At 44.3% G+C, this 23,778-nt stretch overlaps 1 protein-coding gene across 10 annotated transcripts in view; it reads right to left on the reverse strand.

The window, feature by feature from the left end:
- Positions 1–23,778, reverse strand: part of STIM1 (stromal interaction molecule 1) — a 124,574-nt gene that overhangs the window by 42,712 nt on the left and 58,084 nt on the right. For all 10 annotated transcript variants that reach the window (XM_068116117.2, XM_078775392.1, XM_068116137.2 and 7 more), the window contains one exon: positions 11,302–11,447. In XM_068116117.2, coding sequence (XP_067972218.2) covers positions 11,302–11,447 — 146 coding nt within the window. The remainder of the gene's footprint in view (positions 1–11,301; positions 11,448–23,778) is intronic.

A 23,778-nucleotide genomic window follows, 5' to 3' on the forward strand; every position in this document is an offset into this window, starting at 1 on the left:
CCTCCGAGCCCGGAAAGGAGTCACGGCAGAAAGATGTGTTATTCTGTGTGTCAAAGATCAATGGTGAAACCACACCAATTGTTACCAACAAACAAGTATTGTATTAAGGTCACACAAGAATAACAGCACAATAACAATATTAATCAATTGTACAACCAATATATCATTCCTATGATGGTACCATCAGTTTCGTACAATATAATTCACTGTGCTCCAAGTGAGCGAAAAGAACATTCCACAAGTCCCTGTCCCGGCATCAAACCTAAGTCGATCCACGCTCCGGTAATCGTAAGAACGATGTCGTATCGAGACCAGAATCCCGTTCGGCTGACAGCCACACTGCCAAAGATGGGCAAAGGTGCCCTCAAGAGGCGACTGGGAAATCACACCTTCGGGTATGAACGTTCAACGGCTCCCAAACGGCGAACCGCAAATTCCCACTCAAAATCCACGTTACACACGCCAACCAGGCGAACGGCTGGATGCGGTGAAATGGTTGAAGTGAGGTGAAAAACCTGGAGCGATGCGAAATCGGGAGCGAGGCAAAATGGCCGACGGGCCCGTACTCAAGGCGTAACTGCACTCCAACGATTCTCTTCGGAATCGACCGCAAAACCTGTCACGCAGGTTTATCTGTCACAACGATAACCACTCTGTCACAGGAATCCCTTTCCCAGGAAACCCAAAGTTCACTCATGACCCCCGTTCGCCAGCATTTGCTCAAGACCTCAAAGCAGCTCGGCTTCTTCTCGACCTCACTTGCTCCGCCTCTTTTTCCTCTTCTTCTTCGTCCGGTTCCCGATCCGGTTTTCGGTTTCTTTTAAAACACGAACTTTTTCACCTTTTGAAAACAGTTATCTCTATTTCACTTAAACGATAACAATAATAGCACATGGAACCAAAAATGTTTACAGTGGATGAGAACCACAACAACGGAAGCGACGAATCCGTAACACTTGCCAGACTTGTTCCAGGCCTAGCACGTGGCGTTCCAGCCCAAAGAACACCTAACTCACTGGCCTGCTCAACGCAAACGAACACAGGAAAGGAGACTACGCTTACATTTACTCAGAAATAACTGAACTAAAGCGAGGCTACATGTTGTGGTGCAACTACCTACGAGGGGGGTCATCCTTTATTCTCAAAACCTCAACAATATGTTTCACTTTGCACCATTGGTGTCCATTTGTGGTATTCTCACTGATGCAAGTGTTCTAAAAATGAGAAGGGTACTTGGTCGATCAAAAAGAATAACCGATGGGCATGCCATATCAAAGTAGTCATATGTGTCTTCGGTATCCTCATAGCTTGGACTGAGCAAAGAACAATAATTGAAAAAATACAGGCTTTTCACCAAAGCCACAGAAGCATATTAGGCACAAAACATTTTAGTCCGGTGACACTTGGACAACCCCGATACACTTAAAATTAGACAACACATTCATGGATGGTTAACCCCTCCACTCTGGCCTTGGTGGTGACGTGACATGGGGCTGTTACGGTGCAATCACTAATCACTTTGTGGGCAAAGGCAATGCATGACGTGCTATTCATCCATCCCACGCCATGACTGCCATTACAAGTTAACCCTTTTGCTGCGTGGTTTGATACATGCAATGTGTTTGTATGGCAGAGGACAGATGCTTGTTCAAATATGCATGGCAATGGTCTTGATGCGACAAATTTGCCTCAGTGCAACAACTAATGAGCGATTATCAAATATGTTGTAATGCGATCAGTGTTTTGGCCCTTATGGACTCGGACCAGGTCAAGGCAGAGTTAAACGCCATATAATTAGCCTTGGACAGGAGGCAAAGTTGGTGCATGCGCAGGGTTAACAGTACAAATTGATTTGGGCATGCTTATACTCCCCAAAAGAAGTCATCATGCCGGAGGAATGTCCATAATCCAAATAACCACAGAAAAGGTAAATACAGGTTTTAACTAGAACTACACTTGGTAGAGCGCAAACCTCACCCAGGCTGAAGAGTTTCCGTTTTGTAGCTCACCGATAGTCCGGATCTGCATCCGGACCTTAACCAAAATCTAATCAGCTGTTCTTGATTAAATTTAATCACCTTGTTCTTGTCACCTACCCAACTGGAAAGGGATGCCAGAAAAAAGTGCATTTCACAACAGAGCTGCCTAAAACCGTTATACGTGTAACCACAGACACACCAGAGCACACATACTGTAAACCAGATTGAAGATAAAGACCAAGTCGACAATGCAGGCAAAGGGATTGCAAGCAAACTTGCAAAAGACAACTGAGGGAAGATACACCCAAGTCCGTCAGCCTCAGTATGCTGTAAATATTTGCAAGGTAGATCTTCTGAACTAGCACACACAAAGTGGGATAGGATTTTCACTCACCACCACAGTGACGTGTGATGCATTTTATAAATAAATCAGTGTGGCATGGACACGAGTCACAAACTATTCATGTACGTCAGAGACAACAATCTACTAATGCTGATGCCACTTGTCTGTTTGGCCTTTAATCACAAAAGCCAGCCAAGACCATATTTCAATGACATGACTCAATTTCACGACAATTTCATGACCAAGAAAGGTTCAATCCACAAATGGAGCAGCATTATAATCAACCGGTGATGCAGCACAAGATACTCGTGCAGCATGGCACTTTCAGCATGAAGATATCCACATGCCAGATCAAATGGATTCTGGTGGGGGATTAAAAAGGGTTAAATATTTGTCTCCCGTGTTCCTCAATATCAATGCAATCTGGGCAGTATGGCAATGAAAAACAAGCGTTACGCCTAGGTCCCCCGTCGGTGAAGTGATGTGAGTTGACAAAGTGGAAGACGCAGAAAGACATACATGGAATCAGACATACATGGCGGCGGCCATCTTGGATTTTGACGTGGCGCATCCCCATTTTCAATAGCCTTCTTTCCTTGTGCCTAGATACACCCAAACACCAGATTAGAAGTTGGTACTTTGCTTACTTTTCAAGATATTTCACTCACAAAGTTCAGACATACATGGCGGCGGCCATCTTGGATTTTGACGTGGCGACCCAATTTTCAATAGCGTTCTTCCTGATGCCGAGATACACCCACACACCAAATTAGAAGTTGGTACTTCGCTTATTTTTCAAGATATTCATCTCACAAGGTTCAGACATACATGGCGGCGGCCATCTTGGATTTTGACATGGCGACCCAAATTTAAACAGCGTTCTTGCGTGTGCCTAGACACCCACACACAAGATTAGAAGTTGGTACTTTGCTTATTTTTCAAGATATTTCGCTCACAAGGTTCAGACATATATATGGTGGCGGCCATCTTGGATTTTGAAGTGGCGACCCAATTTTCAATAGCGTTCTTCCTTATGCCAAGATACACCCACACACCGAATTAGACGTTGGTACTTCACTTATTTTTCAAGATCTTCATTTCACAAGGTTCAGACATACATGGCGGCGGCCATCTTGGATTTTGACGTGGCGACCCAATTTTCAATAGCGTTCTTCCTTATGCCGAGATACACCCACACACCAGATTAGAAGTTGGTACTTTGCTTATTTTTCAAGATATTCATCTCACAAGGTTCAGACATACATGGCATCAGACATACATGGCGGCGGCCATCTTGGATTTTGACGTGGGTTGCACCCACACACCAAATTTAAATGCGGTCCTTCGCTTACGCACACGCACGGATGGACAAACGGGCAGAGGGGAAAGCCATAGTCCCCCTTTCGCTACGCTGTGCGACGGGGGACAATAAAACAGTATGGGGGTGAACAAGGTTGGGGGGAGGGGATTGGGAGGGAGCAGCAAGTGCTTTCAAAAGGCTCAGACAGTTTTATTATTTTTTTCTTTAACAGCCACAATTATTCCCACTTTCTTGTGGGGTTGGCCGGGGGAGGTTTGTGGCCCAAGTTTCATGAAACGGCAGGTCAGGACTAATATTCGACGAGTAATAAGGGTAGGAATTTGTAATTTGTTCAAGGTGCCGGTGGTAGCTCACATACTCTTCACAAAGGACACCATAGGATCTTTAAAGGCCACTACTAATGCTGGCACACGTGACCCCCAGTACAATGTCCATCCAAGAGATGGCACACACAATGTACTACTACTACTACTACTACTACCACTACCACTACCACTACTACGCATGTCAAGCTAAGGGGTGTGCTTCATTCCATTGGAACGGAGGGAGCAGGAGGTTAGGGCAGGAATTTGGAATTTGTTCATGGTTTCAGCAATTGGTCACCTACTCTTCGTGAAGCACACTGTGGGATATTTAGTGTCCACCAACTAATTCCAGCAGTTGGGACACCAGTTTAACATATATCCGAGGGATGGCATACATATTGATGAATCAGCCTGTCTGTGAAACACTAAGGTGGCAGTTTATAGTTGGGTGGAGACTCAAACCGAGGCTAGACAGCTTAGAGGTGAGTGTGAAAGACTTGGGCCAAAAACTTCCTACGGCCAACCCCACAATAACGTGGGAATAATTGTGGCAAGAGAAGAAAAAGAAGACGAAGAAGAATGCAAATGCAGCAAAAGTATCATTTTGACCAGATCTCGTTAGAATGGTAAACTTATGAAGCAACTTCAGCAGACTGATAAAGTAGCATAGATGAAATATTATATCAATTTGTCCTGTAACAATGGTGATAAATACTGCCACCTTTGGTTGTCACAACCACTTGAGAAAGGGACATGGCATATCTGTAATCTGGTGGTGAAAGAAGGCCGCATTCCAGTGGCTTGGGAACTGAGTACCCTCTTCCCTCTATACAAGGGGAAAGGTGTCTTCTCTTGCCACCTTCACTCCTTCACTCCTCTTTTCTCCCGCCTCTGGAACAAACTTCCTCACTCTCTTCAATCCCACTCCTCCCTCCAGGTCTTTAAAACAGCTGTTCACCACCATCTCTTATCTCATCCAAAATCTCATCTCATCTTATCTCATCTTATCTTATCTTATCTTCACCCCCATCCAAAACCTTGATATTTTCTACCCCCGCTAATTTCACCCCAAATCCACATTTTTGAAATACCAACTTCTTTCCTGGAAGTCCTTGGTGTCCTTGTGTTTATACTTCTCCCACGCTGCCTCCGCCCAAGCCCTCTCCCTCCCACACATTCCCGATGTCCCTGCTCTCAAATGTTGTGAACTACTACGCATGTAGTTCTACTACGCATATATATATATTGTTGCGGTTCTCGGTTTCGGCACTCCCCTTACCGAGGGGGGTTTAATCCCCTCGTCTTTTAAGCTGGCCGTCCGAGTCCTGGAACTATCTCGCTCCTTTGCGGGATGAGATTGGCCAGGGTGATTGGTCAAGGATTTCCCAAATACCTTCACCAATCTCTCCGCAAAGCAGGGAAATGAGTCCCTGCTCGAACCGCGGATGTGATGGTAGTTGCCGAGCGGTTTAGCAATCCACGATCCGAGCCGTTAGCAAATAGACTAACCTGATTATAGCGGTTGGCCAAAATCGCGCCACAGGTACTCAATTGGAGACAGGACAAAAGCGATCGGGGGAAGAAGAAACCAAAGTAAAGGAATAACAGGTATTTATTAATTATATACACGAAATGAAGAGGAAACGAAAGGCAAAGAATATACAGAAGAAGAAGAAGAAGCAGGACAAGGGGCAGCCTTAAAACAGTCTTATATTATATCCCAGACAAAACAAACAGACTCACACGAATAGGGAATGGCAGGAAGGAATGGCTGGAAGGAGGAGAAGGTCCAACCCGATGGCAGGGCAGGAAGGTCCAGGCAAATGCACAGCGTCGAGGTTGGCTCCAGTCCACGCTCCGGTCCACGCTCCGGGCTTGAGGCGAAACCCGGCGGCAGCTGCACGTATTAGTTTCACGCGGTAGGGGCTTTCCAAAGCAGTTCGTCAAAGAGCTCTGCGCAGCTTTGTCTCTCAGCCAGACCCCACCAAGCACCGTCTCCAACCCAAGTCGACTCTGTAAAAAGGCTCGTGCTGGCGCTTATATTACGCGCTTCAAGATCAATGCGCGCTTCATAGAGCCACGCCCATGATGGTATTTCATCAGCCCTGGTTGGCTGGTAAGGGCTCGCTGGCTCCACCTCTGATGGTGAGTTGACGTGCCACACCTTGTTCTTGTGTGCCGCCCCCTTTTTCCTCGGCCTGAGACCGCATGTTCAATGGCGGCTCGGGGCAATCAATCGAACCAAGACAAGGGGCAGCGAACGCTGCCCTACTGCTCTCTCTGCACTTTGAAGAGTGGGAGAGATGATTGGGGAAATTGAAGGGGCCTATCTTATTTGATTAATGCAACGCAGATTCAAATATTGGGAACAGATCCTTAACTGAAACACATAATAATGAAATAACTACAGAGAGGTCCTATGGTGCTCTACGTGTTGTACATGGACTAACTAGGGTGCGATCTTTAATAAAGCCAAATAATGGGGATATTTACAGGGGATCATTTATAAGGGAACATTTACTAAAATTTACACAGGGAAGGTTCTAAAAACCATAACAATATATATATATATATATATATATATATATATATATATATATATATATATATATATATATATATATATATATATATATATATATATATATGTATATATATGTATATATATATATATATATATATATATATATATATATATATATATATATATATGTATGTATGTATGTATGTATGTATGTATATATATATATATATATATATATATATATATATATATATATATATATATATATATATATATATATAGTTACGGACCGCGGATAAGATGTTGGTTTTGCCGAGCGGAGGCCCCGCGGCCCTAACAGTTACCCCGACTAACCCGATTCCCGAACGTTGGCCGGATCACGCCACAGATATTCAATATGGAAAAGACAAAAGCGACACGGATGTGAAGAAGAAGAAGACGAAAAAAAGGTTGGAAATACTACTAAATTTATTCCTACTATATACACGCTCAAAGTAACCAAGGAAGAAGGAAAGATAAGAAAATAATATACAGAAGAATTAGAGACCGTGCAATTATTACCTTATACAAGCTTAATTAAATACCCATGGACAGAACAAACAAAACAAACTCACGTACACAAAAGGATGGAAAGGCAGGAGGTGGATGGCTGGAGGGAAAGGAAGGTCCAACGGACACTGCAGCACGATCGGCGCGTTTGGCAGCCGCCGTTCCTTCACGGCCCTGCTCAAAACTGCCGTCAAGGCCCCAAGTTGCTGTGTTGCTGCTGTGGCTGCCGCTGTTACTGCTGACGTCGCGTGCTTTGCCAGGACTCGTCTGGTCCAACCACACAACTGAACAACGTGCTTGCTTCTTGCCCAACTCTCTTGCTTGGTCCAACTTTGGCGAGCAAGGCGACGAATAGCAGGCTTTGTGCTTCCCTGGATGATCTTTCTTGGATGATCTCTCTGGATGATCTCCCTGGATGATCTTTCTTAATGTTCTCTCTGGATGATCTCTCTGGATGATCTTTCTGGATCATCTTTCTGGATCATCTTTCTGGATCATCTTTCTGGATCATCTTTCTGGATCATCTTTCTGGATCATCTTCCTTTTTGCCTTGCGCGCGCGCTTTTTATAGCGCCTCCGGCGATCAAGCCGCCGGCCTTTAGGACACGCCCATCGGTGTGCTCACCTCGGCCCTGGTTGGTCGCGCGACCCTCTGGCTCCGCCCTTGATGACAACGGGCGGGCACGCCCGTCTTCCCCGACCCGAGCACATGTTCAATGGTGGTTTTGGAGGGGATGTAATTGGCAATCGAGGCTTGGCAATGATGAAAGGGGAAATGGAAGGAATCTACTCTATTTCACTTGGTGCAATGGAGTGTCATCTTAATGGGAGACAAGGCCTTACCCTAATACACATAATAAAGATATAACTATCAACCAGGGGGAAATCTATGATTGGCTGACGTGTATGCTTTATGGACTAATTATGGGACGCCCTTTGACCTTTACACAACACTGGAGGCAGGAGGGTCCAGAATCAAGCAATATTAATAAAACACACAATAAAAAAAATACAATCCTCATATCCACAATATATATATATATATATATATATATATATATATATATATATATATATACATATATATATTGTTGCTGTTTTAGAACCCTCACTTGTGTAAATACTTGTAAATAATTCTCATCGTTAAAAGGTCAAAGGTAGCACCCATAGGTAGGCCACAGCAACACGTAGGTCACCTTAGAAATCCCATTTATTTCATTATTATGTGTTTCAGATAAGGCCGTGTTCCCAATAGTTGAATCTGCGTTGCATCAATTAAATAAGGATAGGTCCCAATCCATTCTGGCCATTTTTCCAACCTCTCTCTCCCAATTCTGTTACGCGCCTTGGTTAGCGTTCACTCAGGCGCCGTCATTAACCACGCGGTCAAGCTCGAGGAAGAAGGGAGCGGATCGCCAAGGACAAGGTGTGGCCCTGTCAACCAGCCATCAAAGGCGGAGCCGGTAAGACCTTACCAGCCAAACAGGGCTGAGGTGAGCTCGCTGGCAGGCGTCGTTTCCAAGCGCGCGGATTGATCTGAAAGCGCGTTATATAAGTGCGAGCGCCAAGCCCCTTTCACAGACTGCGTGAGGGAGCTCGATTGTAACGGACTGCATGAGAGCTCGATTGTAACGGACTGCGTGAGGGAGCTCGATTGTAACGGACTGCGCTGGGGGACTCCTTTTTGCACGGACTGCGCCACGGACTGCCTTTCGATCCGGACTTGATCGGCAGCGTGCATTACAAACGGAGTTCTTTCACCGACTTCTTCGGGGTGAACTGCGCATGCGGACTTGCGAGGACTTGCTCAGCGGCGCTCTTGCAAGAGAAGATATACGGCGAGAGAGGAGATACGGCGGCGCTCATTGCAAGCGCACTAGCTGCCTGCCGGGTTTTCGCCCACGGAACCGGAGCGACACCTGGAGCCGGACCCCAACGCCTGGACCATCCACCTGGACCTTCCACCCGACCAGCTACCATCCCATGTGAGTGTGTATGTTTGTCCGGGGTTGTAAGTTAAGACTGTATAGTTAAGCCTGCCGTGTGTCCTCCTTCTTCTTGTACATTCTTTCCTTTCCTCTTCTTTTTGATTGTAAATAAATCACCTTGTTATTTCTTGGTTTTTCCCTAATCCGATCGCCTCTGTCCTTTCTTTCCATTGAGTACCTGTGGCACGATCGCAACCGCTCAGAATCGGGTTAGTCATTTGTTAACGGCTCGGATCGCGGACTGCTAACCGCTCGGCATTTACCATCACGTCCGTGGTTCGAGCGGGAGTTATTTCCCTGCTTTACGGTCGGGTTAGTACGTAGGTATTTGGGACTACCTTGACCAATGACCCTAGCTAATACCGACCGGAAGGAGCGTTATAACTTCTAAGGACTCGGGTCGGTCAGTCACGGATAAGGGGATTAACCCCCCCCCCCCCCTTCATAAGGGGAGCGCCGACCCCCGAATCCGTAACAATATATATAGTCTTTTCTTTGATTCCTATACAATTCCACACCACTGGACCAATCTCCATCAAATTTTGCATACATACTGGGGATGCCCAGGTCATGAGCACAACCCCCCCTCCCACGCCCCACACCTGCGAGGCTTAGGAGCCTACTTGAGGGAAATAGGGCCATTTGGTCCAACATTGCCAAGGTGCACTCCCATGTTCTACAGTCTAAATAACCTGGTCTTGATCGGGTGGCTGAGCTTGCTCGTCCTTAAGATTACTCCTTGCTCAACGATCCCGGTTAACTACCTGAAATTACATTTTACCTCAACATAATTACTTTTACCTTAACTTAATTAATTACCTGAAATTACATTTTCACCTCACTGGAATACACCTACTCTGCACCCTACACATTTCCTCATTGAAAGTTGCCTATTTCTCTGATGCACACCACCCACTCATTAACGTTAGCCAATATACAACAACACAACAGGCATTTTAAAAGGCCATTTTCCCTGCAAGAGCAGGGGTTAGCCTTGCAGTCCCCATGACAATGTTCTCCATTTTGCCCTATTTTCTGCATCTCCCCTTGTTAACCCCCTGGCCCGCATTTCTTCTTCGACCATCTTTAGCCAAGTCTTTCTCGGTCTTCCCCGTCCTCTACTTCCGTCCACATTCATTTCCATCACTCTTCTCAGCCAGTCACTTTCATCCTTCCTCAACACATGACCAAACCATCTCAAACTGTTTCTCTTCACAGCATCCATCACAGGCTCTATTCCCATCATCTTTCGCAATTCATCATTTGTCTTCCTCTCTCTCAACGATACTCCACACATCCACCGAACCATTCGCATTTCCACCCTTTCCAGCCTTCGTTGCTGCTCTACGTTCATTACCCATGTCTCGCTCCCATAAATCATAACACTTCTCACACATGCAGCATACACCTTTCCCTTCAGGTTCAACGACACTCCCCTCCTCGTCAGCACGCCACTCAGTTCCCGAAACTTCTTCCATGCACATCTCACTCTAGCAACCGTTGCCGATATAAAGCTCGCAAATCACTTCATATGCACACAAGTTTGCCCTCTGAAGATCCAACAGCCTTAAATCACTATCCCAAACTTCACATCTCAATAATAGAGTTGTACTTGCTATGTTGTGGTCATGCATCCCCAAATGTTCTCCCACCTCCACCTCCTTTACCATATTGAAATCATTACTTAAAAAGAGGTGCATCACTGAATCCCCCCCCCCCCCCCTCCCCAAACCAGCCTCATGGGCTGTTATCTTCATAGTTATCCGTATTATATGCAAGGTGCTAAGGTGAATGTCCAGAATATTGGACAACCATATTGTCCTTTATATAGTTTATATAGTTCTTTCGTACTTTGTTTCTTAACATCTTACCACTTCCTGTTTATACAGATGTCATAAAAGATACAAACATACTAACATAATAAGTCTGGTAGCATTAGAAGTTTGTTTTCTGCAGATTTAGGAAATGTAGATATCTCAAAAATGATTTTTACAAATTTCCTGTTACAAGACTCGTTTTGTGATGGCAAACCACACGAGATTAGAACACGAGATCCCAGCATGAAGAGCTAAGTGATCAGGAAGGAATCACAAACAGGACATCGTAGTTGGAAAAATACTTTTTCAAAACACAAACAAAACAGTCAAAATTTGGAAGATGAAGAAAACCATGGGGTCTACTTCAATCAGAACTTAAAACAATCACCCATACATTTAAAACATTTAAAACAATTTTTAACGCACCATACCAGGCATGGTGCGTTTAAAAAAAAAAAAAAGATGCGAGTCTGACCTCTCGGCTTTCCTTGACGTCCACGTTTCCATTAGCATCATCATCCATCTGCTTGTGGATTGCACGTACGGCATCAAACCCCAAGCGTTCGCTCTCAATCCCACATAATCGTGGATCCATTCGGCAGAAGTCTGTGGTCGAGCCACCTGTGCATACAGAGCAGTCATTTATAACAAGAGTAATTTATACAAATTCTTCCCTTCTGCATAGTTAATACAAGAAACATTGCCTCTGGTGCGAAGTCTGTTAGGGCAGCACAACGTTGGAATGGAGGTGATAATCTCTGGCACAATCTCATCATAATAATCATGTAGCCCATGGCATCCTCAATGGAAGCCTGTGACCCCACAGAAGCTCCAACCACTCCAACGGGATATGCCCCCCAGTGATTGTTAAAATAATCTATATGTCGAAGAGTTTGTCTACATTGTATGAGTTGAGGGCAGGTTGTGATTAGATGGGGTATGGTGTCGGGTTCAAGGTTCCAACGTGCGAAGAGCGGGTCCTGAGTTGCATCGCGTTTTTGTCAAACAAGTTCTAAGTGCACGGCGGCAACCAGACTCCTTGCGGTCTGGCTGTTGTTACTCTGGAGGACAATAGACGAGCTTGTTTGGAAGAATGGATGAATGATGGTGTGGTTCGTTGAGTATTTTATTGTTGTTCTGTTGTTGCAAAACTGTGGTGGTGATGTGATTGTGAATGTTTTTCTGAGACATGTTTGAGGGTGGAGGTGGCACATTCGAGATGTTATAGCAAGTTGTGGGGGAGGTCTTTTTGTGTCTGGGAGGATGTGAGTAATTGAACAAGGGGTGACATGAATGCTCTGGTGTCTGGATGGCATCAATGAAGTGTGTGCCTCTGGGGTCAAAGTGGTGTTGGAGGGGAAGTTTTTTTTGTCTGTAAGAAGGTGGTCTATGTCCGTCGATGCGTTAGGTGCAGCCTGGGATGGTTCTGGGTTTGTTGGAGTTTTAGCATGTTTGCTTTGGATATGGGAGGACCCCAAATTGGGCTGGTGTATTTGATAGTGGTTCCGATAAACTTTATAAATTGTAGTTAGGGATTCCATTTTGTTGACCAACTATAGTGTCCATGCTTTTAGTGCATTGAGTTTTTGATGGATTTCGACTATGGTTTGTTATGCGTTTAGTATAATCATGCGAGTATCAAACATGATTCCAAGTATTTTTGGATTTTTGTTTAGGGGGAGTTGTTGGTTATACATTGTGATCGTTGGGTAATAGTTGATTCGTACTTGTCTGGCGTTAGAAGAGCAATCGTTAATTTAGTTGGCGAGATGTTGATTCTGTTTCGTATGAGCTGCAATTGTTTTATGTACCGTTGAAGTAAGCAAGTGGTTGCATTAGTTGTGTGGTTTTGTGCTGTGATGGAAAGGTCTTCTGCACAGGTCGTCGTCACATGGGTTTAGGGTTCTGGGACGTTGGAGGAAAAGGTCAAAAGGTGCTAGGGAAAGAACAGCTCCTTGCGGTCCTCAATGTGGGAGATCTTTGGACGATAGTGTTTTTACCCTACAAGCACGAAGCAAAAAAGTGGGGTTAAGCAATTGGTTCACTTGGTCTCTGTCTGGCTACAAACATCAGTTTATGATCGAGTAATAATTTCAATCTGTTATATTTTAAACATGAATCAGAAAACAAACCTGTAGTTTAGCAGTACTTTGGTTGAATTCATCCCAATCGCACATGTGCACAGAGGTGTGAGATTTAAAAAACAAAAATTTATCCTGTCTGCCTGCCGGACAGTAAAAAAAAATTGAAAATTATTCGCAAAAGGAAACCTGCTGTTTTTCAGGACACCATGGAGGACACAAACACTAACGTAACATGTTAAATGGTTGAAGAACCAATGTAACATGTTGAAGAACTAACATAATATGTTAAATAAGGTGGTGTAAAAGACACAGCAAAGGCGACAAACCTCCAAAAAAAAAAAAAAAAAAGTTTTTCTATAACATTTAAAATATTTATTTCATTTAAATTTAATTTAATATAGAACTCAAATCGCCGTATTTACACTTTCAAAACCCTTTGGTTTAGCTGTACTTCGACAAAATATTACAACATTGTGTACATCATCACGACCAATCAAATTTGTTGTTCACCAACCCAGCCCATGTCCTTGTTTCTCAAGAGCGTGGGGTAATGTGTTCTGTGAACTCTAGTTGAGTGTAGTAGCACATGCTTGTCTGCCAGATCTAAAGTTTGTCATTGCTGTCAATGCTTGTTGCAAGACTCCTTTGTACAAGTTTGTGTCCGAGTAAAGTATAGAAGGCTTTGTTAACGTCAATGGTAGTGATTACGGTACGTTTGTGTTTTTTGGGGCTGATGTTAAGAATGAGCTGTGTTAAGGTAACGAGATATGTAGTTGTAGAGTTTAGTGGTCTGAACCCATGTTGATGGTAGGACAGAGTGCTGCGAGTGAGGAATGAGGTGGTCAAACACTTTAACCATAATGTAGAGTAATGATATCGGGTGGTGAGAGCAAAGGAAGTTTTGTTCCATTTTGAAATGGGAATGATTATGGCCTGGTTCCATATGCACGATTACAAAGCCACGAGTAGTTACAATGAGAGCAAAGTCGATGGCGTACCATCGCAAATCCCCACGCTTTCCCCTGAAAGCAAAAATTGCTAGCACTTAAAGGGCCACCCCCTCCAGCATGCCAAGAGAACCCACTGTGTTCACTCTGGTAATGAACTGCAACCTCCAACTATCTTGGGCAGGTGTGTGTGTGTGTGTGTGTGTGCGTGTGTGCGTGTGTGTGTGTGTGTCGCGTGTCGTTACGTGCTCCTCCCCAAACCCGGTCACGGTGTACCTCCGAGCCCCGAAAGGAGTCACGGCAGAAAGATGTGCTATTATGTGTGCCAATGACCAATGGTGAAACCACACCAATCAATCGTTACAAAACCCAAGTATTGTATTAATATCACACAATAATAACAACTTGCACAAGTACAATAAAACCTCAATTGCACAACAAATACCATATAATTCCTATGATGGTACCACCAGTTTCTTAACTCAATAACTCACGGTACTCCATGTGAGCGAAATGTAACACCCCCAAAGTCACTGTCACGACACCAGGTCAAAGTCGATCCACGCTCCGGTGATCACAAGAAAAAGATCGTACCGAGACCTGAACCCAGGACGGCCGACAGTCGACGCTGCTGAAGAGCCACTTGGTGAGGTGTCGGGCCGACGTCGGTCAGGCAAAAGTTCACCCAAAAGGCGACTGGGAATTTACACCTTCGGTTCACCAGACAATGACGCTGACATGAACGAGCAGCGGCTCCCAAGCGGAGAACCGCGGAACCCAAGCGGAGAATTCCCAAGCGAAATCCACGACACACGAGAACCAGGCTAACGGCTGGTGCGAGGTGAAATGGCTGGTGCGAGGTGAAATGGCAGACGGGCCCGTAATGGAGGCGAACCTGCTCTCCAACAATGATTCACTTTCGGAACCAACAGCAAAACCCGTCACGCAGGTTTATCTGCCACAGTAATAACGACACTGTCACAGGAATCCCTTTCCCGGGGAAACCAATTTTCGCTCGTGACCAATGTTCACCAGCGTCCGCTCGACACCTCGAAGCAGATCGGCCTTCCTTCCCGATCTCACTTGATCCGCTCAAGCCTCTTCTTCCTCCTCTTCCGGTTTCTCCCGATCCATTTCGTTTTTCTTTTGAAACACTAATTTTTACCTTTGAAGACAGTTATCTCCATTTCACACTCAAACTATAACAATAATAGTATATGAAACTAAAAATGCTTCCAGTGGATGAAAACCACAAAGATGGAAATGACGAATCCGTAACAGTATGCATGCGTATACCCATTGAATGGGGGTGGGGTGCTTATCTTTAAGCCATGTGATAATTATTCACACTTATTAATTGTTGTTTGTTCAGGATTCTGTGCTGTGCGTCTCATGTACTCATTAAATTACATCTTTCTTAAGGTTGTGTGCATGTCTGTTCCTACCATCTTTCCCACATCGACTGATTCAGTTGATTGTGAACTCCTGGAGGGAAATAAATTCATGAAGGCACTTGTTTTATTGATAATCGTACTCCCTCAGACACTCATGAGTTTAAAAGATAAGTTTACTCAACTGTTCAAGGTACACGCCATTCAAAGTAAGCCTTTTAGTTAACCTATTCACGGGATTAAAACCCAACATGTCGGCAATCACCGTAATTGTGGTTATTGTGGATGCAGTACAAACAATACATTCCAAACATACATGCCTTGCATGTAAATTCGGCCAATAACTTTTTTTAATCCCCTCATACGGAATTCTGGAATAGCATGCAATCCAATGTGATGTATATTTTAAAGATGCCTGACATCATGACGATACATTCTGCGTTGCTCTTTTGAAATGAACATTATATGTGTTTGAGCATAAACCTACAGACCGATCCAAAAAGGACGATCGGGCCCCCTCACCGATAGGTGGCGCTCTTGCGTCCGCCATTACTGGGGGGCGTCCCGATCCAAACTTAACTCCAGCTGTCTGCGCCAGCACAACTATCATCACGATCGTACATGAAAAGTGTCTGTGATAATCGTTCTCAAGTGTTTCTCTATACGTGTGGAGCGGTCGTGGACACCTGGCACCTGAAGGCACACGATACAAACCCCGTTTTCGGCGATATCGCCGGGCGCCTAAGGCGCACGGCCATGCCGCCCTGAAGGCACCTGGCACCTGGGGGTACCCGGTTTCCACTTCCACCTGCACCAAACCTATTTTGTTAGCAACCGCGTACCCTATGCTATGCCATGCCGAGCCCCCTTCCAAAAATTAGCAGAAGAACATATGATCATGAAGGAGAAACTTGACATGTACTCAAAGCATGATCAGGATATTGAGGCATGGCTCTCTAAAGCAGCTTTACATTTGCGGAACGAAATAAAGGAAGCCAAAAATGAACAGCCTTGGCCACCTTGCCCAAATTAACTAGATGACAAATATGTGGACATCCCATCATCACTCAAAGCATTTCTAACAAAATTGTTAACTGGTGAAACAAAGAGCTCAAGTAGCACAACTCGTGTTCAGAGATTGGTGTGGTCATTCACTCAAGATCTCATATATGGAACAACTTCAGGCAAAGTAAAGACATCAAAGCACATATTATTGTCTTGGACAGTAAAATCACTGACTGGTAATGTCGAGATCATAAAGATTCTTAACCGTCTAGGTCATGGGATATCATATTCTACATTGTTGGAAATAGACACAGCTTTATATCTGCAGAAATTGCAAACACAACCAGAAAATGATATTGTGCTGCCATCAAATATTTATCCTGGGATTCCTACTGTGTTAGCATACGACAACATTGACAGGCAGGTGGAAACCCTCAGTGGAGGAGGGACATCACATCGAGTTAATGGGATTGTTGTACAACCGCAAGTATTAACAGCCCAGCTCCCCACAAACAGAGAAGGAATGCAGAAGGACAGAAGACGCTATATTCCTCCTAAACCCTTTGTGTCACCCAATTACAACTGTGGCGACAGAAGAAGTCCTCCAGCAATCACACCACTTCAGCCTGACGAGGCACAAATGGCAGAAGTCAAAACTGCTAAGCATAAAAACATCGCTATAAAAACATTTTAAAAAACACCACCCTGTGACGACTGCCTTCACCAACATGCCTTGAGAGCCAACTATCAAAGTGCCATATGGCAACGTAGCTGTGTAGCAGATCCCCAGGACAACCATGGATGGACTTCAAGAGAGGATGGCACACTTGATGTTCTGTGGATGACTGGCTCTCCTGCACCTCAGGTCATCATGGAATTCATATCCTGTACATGCCGGCGTGTTTGTCAGCTACCAAACTGCCAGTGTCTGTCTAATAGACTAAAGTGCACAATTGAGTGCAAACTTCAAGACTACCAACATGATGGATGCTGATGAAGATGATTCAGACCAGAACACCAGTGATGCTGAAGATCTTGATGATGATGAGGATGTTGACTAAACATCAAACCTACACACTGTACAAGTATATTTGAATGCCTTATGAACATACATAGACAAGTGTAACTTGGCCACTCAAACAATGAAGATTTTTAATGTAGATGATCATGTACATGTACAGGTACGATGTTTACAAGTCAGCTTTCTGTTTGACATGTGAAACTGTGGATTTTCTTGTTTACATGGATTTATGATGCTTAATTGTGTAATAAATACATGAATTTGTGACTTGTAAAGTTATGTTTTGTGTCCTATTTGAGATATTAGAGTGTGTTATCAAGCGCACATCTCCAAGCCGTTGCTTTCAAATCTTGATTGACAGTATGTCTGTTTGACAGCAATTTGTCTAAAAAAGCTACAAGCTATCGTGGTCCAGCAAAGTTACTTGAAAAGGACACATAATAAGCTTTAATAAAAGTATATTTTGATCTGGTACCTCTGGTTGGTACCGATTGGCTATAATCTGGGGTCCAGTCCATGGACTACAAGCCGAATGAAGCGGACGCCCCTCCAGCTATGGCGGCGTCTATAGAGGGAGCCCGTCCATTGAACCCTCCGTTGGATCGGTCGATACCACCTGGATTAACCCTAACTGAACTGGGTAATTTTGAGCTTTCCCTGACTGATCTCGGTGCCCAATGGTCCGATTAACTTGAAAATATGCACAAGCATAGATCACGTAATGAACACTATACTAAAACTATTTTTTTCATGTTAATTTCTATAATCACTGTGTAATTATATCGTTCTATAATTATTCATTATGTCTTGGGCAACATGCTAAAACTCAGAAGAAATTACAGGCCAATTAATTTACAGTGTCCTAATGCATGTAACCCTTATGTCCTAATCATGTGACACCTGAACAATAAGTTCGATTTGGATGTATGTGGTATAAAAATGTGCGCAAAACCATAGAGAACGAGAACGACACTCATCGACATCACGACGAACGATATGCCTCCGCCCACATTATTACATCACTATACTACTTGTACCAAGTTTGCTTTAAATTTATTCAGCTGTTCTCAAGTTATCACATTTTTACCTGACATGACCTCTGACCTTTGACCCAAAAATCTAATCAGTTCATCTTTACCTCATTATACATACCTGTACCAAGTTTGACAAAGATCCCTTCAGCTGTTTTCAAGTTATAGACCTATTACAGACATTGACCGTTGACCTCTTGACCCCAAAATTTAATCGGTTAATCTTTACATCATTATACATATGTGTACCAAGTTTGAATTAGATCACTTCAGCCGTTCTCTAGGTTTTAGACCTATTACAGACTTTGACCCCAAAGTCTAATGAGTTAATCTTTACATTATACATACCTGTACCAAGTTTGAATTAGATCACTTCAGCTGTTCTCAAGTTGGACATATAGACTTTGACCTTTGACCTCTTGACCCCAAAATCTAATCAGTTCATCATTACATCATTCTACATAACTGTACCAAATTTGGTCAGAATCCCATCACTGGTTCGCAAGGTATCGTGGCAACAGGATTTTTACCTAACATGACCTCTGACCTTTTTCGTGACCCCAAAATCTAATCAGTTCATCTTTACCTCATTATAATACCTGTACCAAGTTTGACTAAGATCCCTTCAGCCATTCTCAAGTTATCATGGCAACAAAAACCTATCACGGACGGACGGACGGACAACCTGAAAACATAATGCCTCCGGCGACTTCGTCAATGGAGGCATAAAAAAAAAGGCATAATAATCTATATAATAATACCGTAAGGACTCAACTTTGTTATCCCTTTTACGCCGCACCCAGTGACCCGATGCCCACGGCACTAATGGATTTACGATCTACGAACCGCGCTCTTTGTTTATCACGTACAGGCATACTCGAAAAATCTGAATTAGCCGACGTTGGGGCCCAAAAGCATCCGATTAACTGCCGATACGACGCCATCTTACGACGCCATCGTATTGGCGTCTGCTGGGTGAAGGCGAAGCGAGCCGTCCGCTGATTGGACAGTCGAGTGGTGCGAACATGGGTGGTGTGAACCAAATGGTCTTTTTATTCCCTTGAACATTTTAAATTAGGATATACTGTATAAGGAAACGTCTTTATCATCATTTTAATAAAGTTAAATGGAGTGACGTTGCGATACTCGGGGTGCGTTGCATAAATCCTCGTAACTCAGAGAGGTGTAGCAGGTGGCGAGACGTAAGGAAGCTTAAAGATAACGAGCTGAAACAGACGAACGATATGTCAATCCCTTTCTACACCGAACGGCAATAAAAGTATGAGAGCGGGAAGGCATGGCCTGAGCACTTCGAGCAGAGAGGACTGATTGGACTTAACTTAAAGAGAAAAAATTGGAGCTTAACGGAAGAAGAAGATCCCATGAGCGCTCCCCTATGCCATCCATAATGGTACACTCTATCCAAACACCACATCCTCCCTTCCGTGGATGTTCCACGGGTTTCGGCTAGTAATAATAATAATACATTTATTTTATATAGCGCTTTTCAAGAAGCCAAAAGGCACTTTGACAGAGTACAAAAAACAAGTGCAAAAAGACAAAAATCAATCGGTAAATAATCAAAGCAAAAGGAAGGAGAAGGAGAAGAGATAGTCAGGGGTTAAATGCTGTGGGTTAAATGTTGAATGCAGTGTTGAACAGGTGGGTCTTGCGTGATGTTTTGAATGTGGTGAGTGAGGAGGAGTCTCTGATGGTGTGAGGTAGTGAGTTCCAGAGGGTGGGAGCAGCGATGGAGAAGGCCCTGTCCCCCCAGGATCTGAATTTGGTCCGGATGGGGGGGGGGGAGGGTCAGGAGGTTGGTACCAGCAGAGCGGAGGTTGCGGGTGGGAGTGTGTCTGGAGAGGTCAGTCAGGTAGGATGGGGCCAGGTTATGGAGGGCTTTGTAGGTCAAGATGAGGATTTTGTACTGGATTCTCTGGGGGATGGGGAGCCAGTGAAGCTTATAAAGGATGGGGGTGATGTGGTCACGCGTCCGGGAATGGGTGAGTAGACGGGCAGCGGAGTTCTGAATGTATTGGAGTTTATTGGTGATTATTGAGGGTGAACCATAGAGGAGGCTGTTGCAGTAGTCCAGACGGGAGGTGATGAAGGCGTGGATGAGGGTTTCTGCAGCCATGGAGGAGAGGGATGGACGGAGACGGGCGATGTTTTTCAGGTGAAAGAAGGCTGTCTTTGTGATCTGTTTAGTGTATTTGTCGAAGGAGAGGGTTTGTTCAAAGATGATGCCAAGATTCCAGATGTGAGGGGAGGTGGATACTGGGAAACCGTCGATGTTGAGGGCAAAGTTATGGGTGGATTTGGTGAGCGTTTTCGGGCCAATGATGATTATTTCAGATTTATCATAGTTAAGTTTGAGGAAGTTGATTTGAAGCCAGGATTTTATTTCAGTGATGCAGTTTGTCAGGATAGAGTGGGTGGCGGTGGAGATGGACTTGGTGGAGATGAAAAGCTGGATGTCATCGGCGAAGCAGTGGAATTGGAGACCATGACGGCGGATTAAGTGACCAAGGGGGGACAGGTACAGGATGAAGAGCAGGGAGCCAAGAACTGAACATTGGGGGACACCTTGGGGGAGGGGAGCAGTGGGGGATTTGCAGTTATTGATGGAGATGAACTGGTGTCTGTCAGAGAGGTATGATTTGATCCAAGAGAGGGCAGTGCCGGTAATGTTAAAGGTGGTTTCAAGTCGGGAGAGGAGGATGGTGTGATTGATGGTGTCAAAGGCGGCGCTGAGGTCGAGGAGGATGAGAATGTTGAGGTTGCCGGCGTCAGAGGAGAGGAGAAGGTCGTTGGTGATTTTGAGGAGAGCAGTTTCAGTACTGTGGTTGGAGCGGAATCCGGATTGGAATGTTTCATACAGGTTATTGGCAGAGAGGTGATGTTTGAGTTGAGTGGCTACAGCATGTTCCAAAACTTTTGACAGAAAGGGTAGGTTGGAGATGGGTCTGAAGTTGTTTAGGGTGTCAGGGTTTAGTCCAGGTTTTTTCAGAATGGGGGTAACAGCAGCAATTTTGAGGGATGGTGGGATGATGCCTGTAGACAGGGAGGAGTTTATTGTTGCAGTGATAAGTGGAGAGAGAGCAGGAAGGGAGGCCTTGACAAAGCTGGAGGGGATGGGGTCAAGAGTGCAGGTGGCAGTTTTCATTCCCATGAGGAGTTCAGAGAGGTCAGTAGGGGAGACTGGGGAGAACGGAGACAGGGGTTGGCAGGATAAGGGGGGGGGGGGGCAGGTGGTTTGAGGGGGAGCAGGTGCGGTGGTGGTTAAGCTGTTGGAGATGTTGTCAATTTTGCTTTGGAAGAACGAAAGGAAGGAGATGCAGTTTTCTACTGTGAATGACTGGGTGGTGGTGTTCAGAGGGCTGAGGAGTTTGTTTATTGTAGAGAAGAGTGCTTTTGGGTTTCCAGAGCCAGAGTGGATAATTTGAGAGTAGTAGGCAGAGCGGGCGTGGGAGAGGGCATCTTTGTAGTGCTTGTAGGCTTGGGAGTGAATTGCGAGACCTGTTTTATTGCGGTCTTTCAAGTTGGCGAGCACGAGTTTTCATCAGGCAGAGTTCAGGGGTAAACCAGGGAGCAGAATGGGTGAAAGAAACCGATTTGGTTTTTATAGGCGCAAGCTGGTCAAAGCAGGAGGAGAGAGTGTGGTTGTAGTAGTCAGTGAGGTCAGAAGGGGTGTGGAGGTCAACGAAGGGAGAAGTGGACATGTTTTCAGAGAGGGTGGATGAGAATGAGGTAGGTGAAAGAGCGTTTAGCTTACGGAAGTTGATCGTGCGATAATGCCTTGGTGCTGGGGTGGGGATGTTGGTGGTCATAGTGATGGCTAAGTGGTCAGAGAGGGTGAGGTCGGAGCCAGAGAGATGGTGCAAAATTAATCCAATAGAGCAGACAAGGTCCAGAATGTGCCCACGGTTATCGGTAAGAAAGTTGACATGTTGAGTGAGGTTAAAGCAGGTGAGTAAATCAGTGAAGTCAGTGGTTATGGTGGAGTCAGTGGAGTCCATGTGGATATTGAAATCACTGAGGAGGAGGATTGAGGGGGAGAGGGAACAGAGCTGGGTCAGAAAGTGAAGAGAATTTGAAATCCCCAGCGGTTACGAAAAAGAAATGCAAAAAATGTTAAGTGGGGTCCTCCCAGTTCCCACCTCCAGCCTCATCCCAACTAGTGCAGTTAGGCTTAACATAGTCAACCTAAAAAGTTAACGGGGGCATCTGAAACAAATAGAAGTCCCCCAAACAATCTACAATTTTATTCCTAATATATATTTTAAATCTTCAACTCTAGCCTTCCGAAAGAGCTCCAAACGGAAAATCAGGTTGTTTGCTCTGCCCAATTCCACGAGACAAAACAAATGGCTTAATTACAGTAAGTGATGCTCAATTTAGAGTCATTTTCAGATCATGAACACAAACAGTGCAACAACATGGGATGCTTATTGTTTCAGTAAGGGACTGCAAGGAAAAGCTGATTTTTAACACCTGGAAATATAAACGAACTATCGAGAGTTCAATAGTTATTTTATATTTCTTTCCACCGTGCAATCTTGAGAAAAAAAAAAAAAAGAAGGACATTGGAAGAGTCTTTTAAACTTTTGCCAATTGCATTTTGGAACATCATCTATATTCCTAGAGCCACCAATTTGTCTGAATCTCGATATTCCCCAATACAGAGAGCAAGCACCAAATTTGATTGGGCGGAAAGACAAATGGTGTAACATTTTGTCCAACTAGTGCTAAACAGAAGGTTTTAAAAAGTGCGTAAAAGGCGATTTCTGTTCTACAGTGATCAAGTGTTTCATTCAATTTAAATAAAATAGATTTTAAAGGCTGTAGGAAAAAAGGCATAATTCGACGTCGCGACGTCAACCAATATGCCGCTGTCCACATTATTACATCATTATACATACTTGTACTAACTTTGGTTTAAATCCCTTCAGCTGTTCTCAAGTATTACATTTTTACCTGACATGACCTATGACTTATGAACTCTTCATGCTGAAGTCTAATCAGTTCATCTTTGCATAATCAGTGTTGCAGTTTTGGAAAGACCCTGGGGAGTTACACTCAACACATAAGGGATCCCCAGTTTAGATATTTCCATAGTAATTTTGTTTATTTAGGTTACCCTTCTCCTAGTACAGTGGTCGGCACCCCAAATAACAAGAGCAGCCATTTTCTTTCAAATTTGGTCAAAAACGCAATATCTTATGAGCCACAATGCATGTGAACCCTATTTCATTAATTGAATAACAGGACAAAGACACACATATTGATTTGTAATACAATACATATTTATTGCGTTGCTATCAATGAAAGGGTCCATTAAATTTTCTTCAGTATAGGGATTCAGCTTACCCATATTTTAGTGTGATTTCTGCTGTCGAGTTTGTTCAATGTTTGGACAGTATGCCAGGTGTCATTTTCATTTTCAAGCAGGACTGCAAACTCACCTTGTTAC

The sequence above is a fragment of the Myxine glutinosa genome, chromosome 1 (genome assembly GCF_964187855.1).
Source record: "Myxine glutinosa chromosome 1, kmMyxGlut1.1, whole genome shotgun sequence".
In the NCBI taxonomy this organism is placed as follows: Eukaryota; Metazoa; Chordata; class Myxini; order Myxiniformes; family Myxinidae; genus Myxine; species Myxine glutinosa.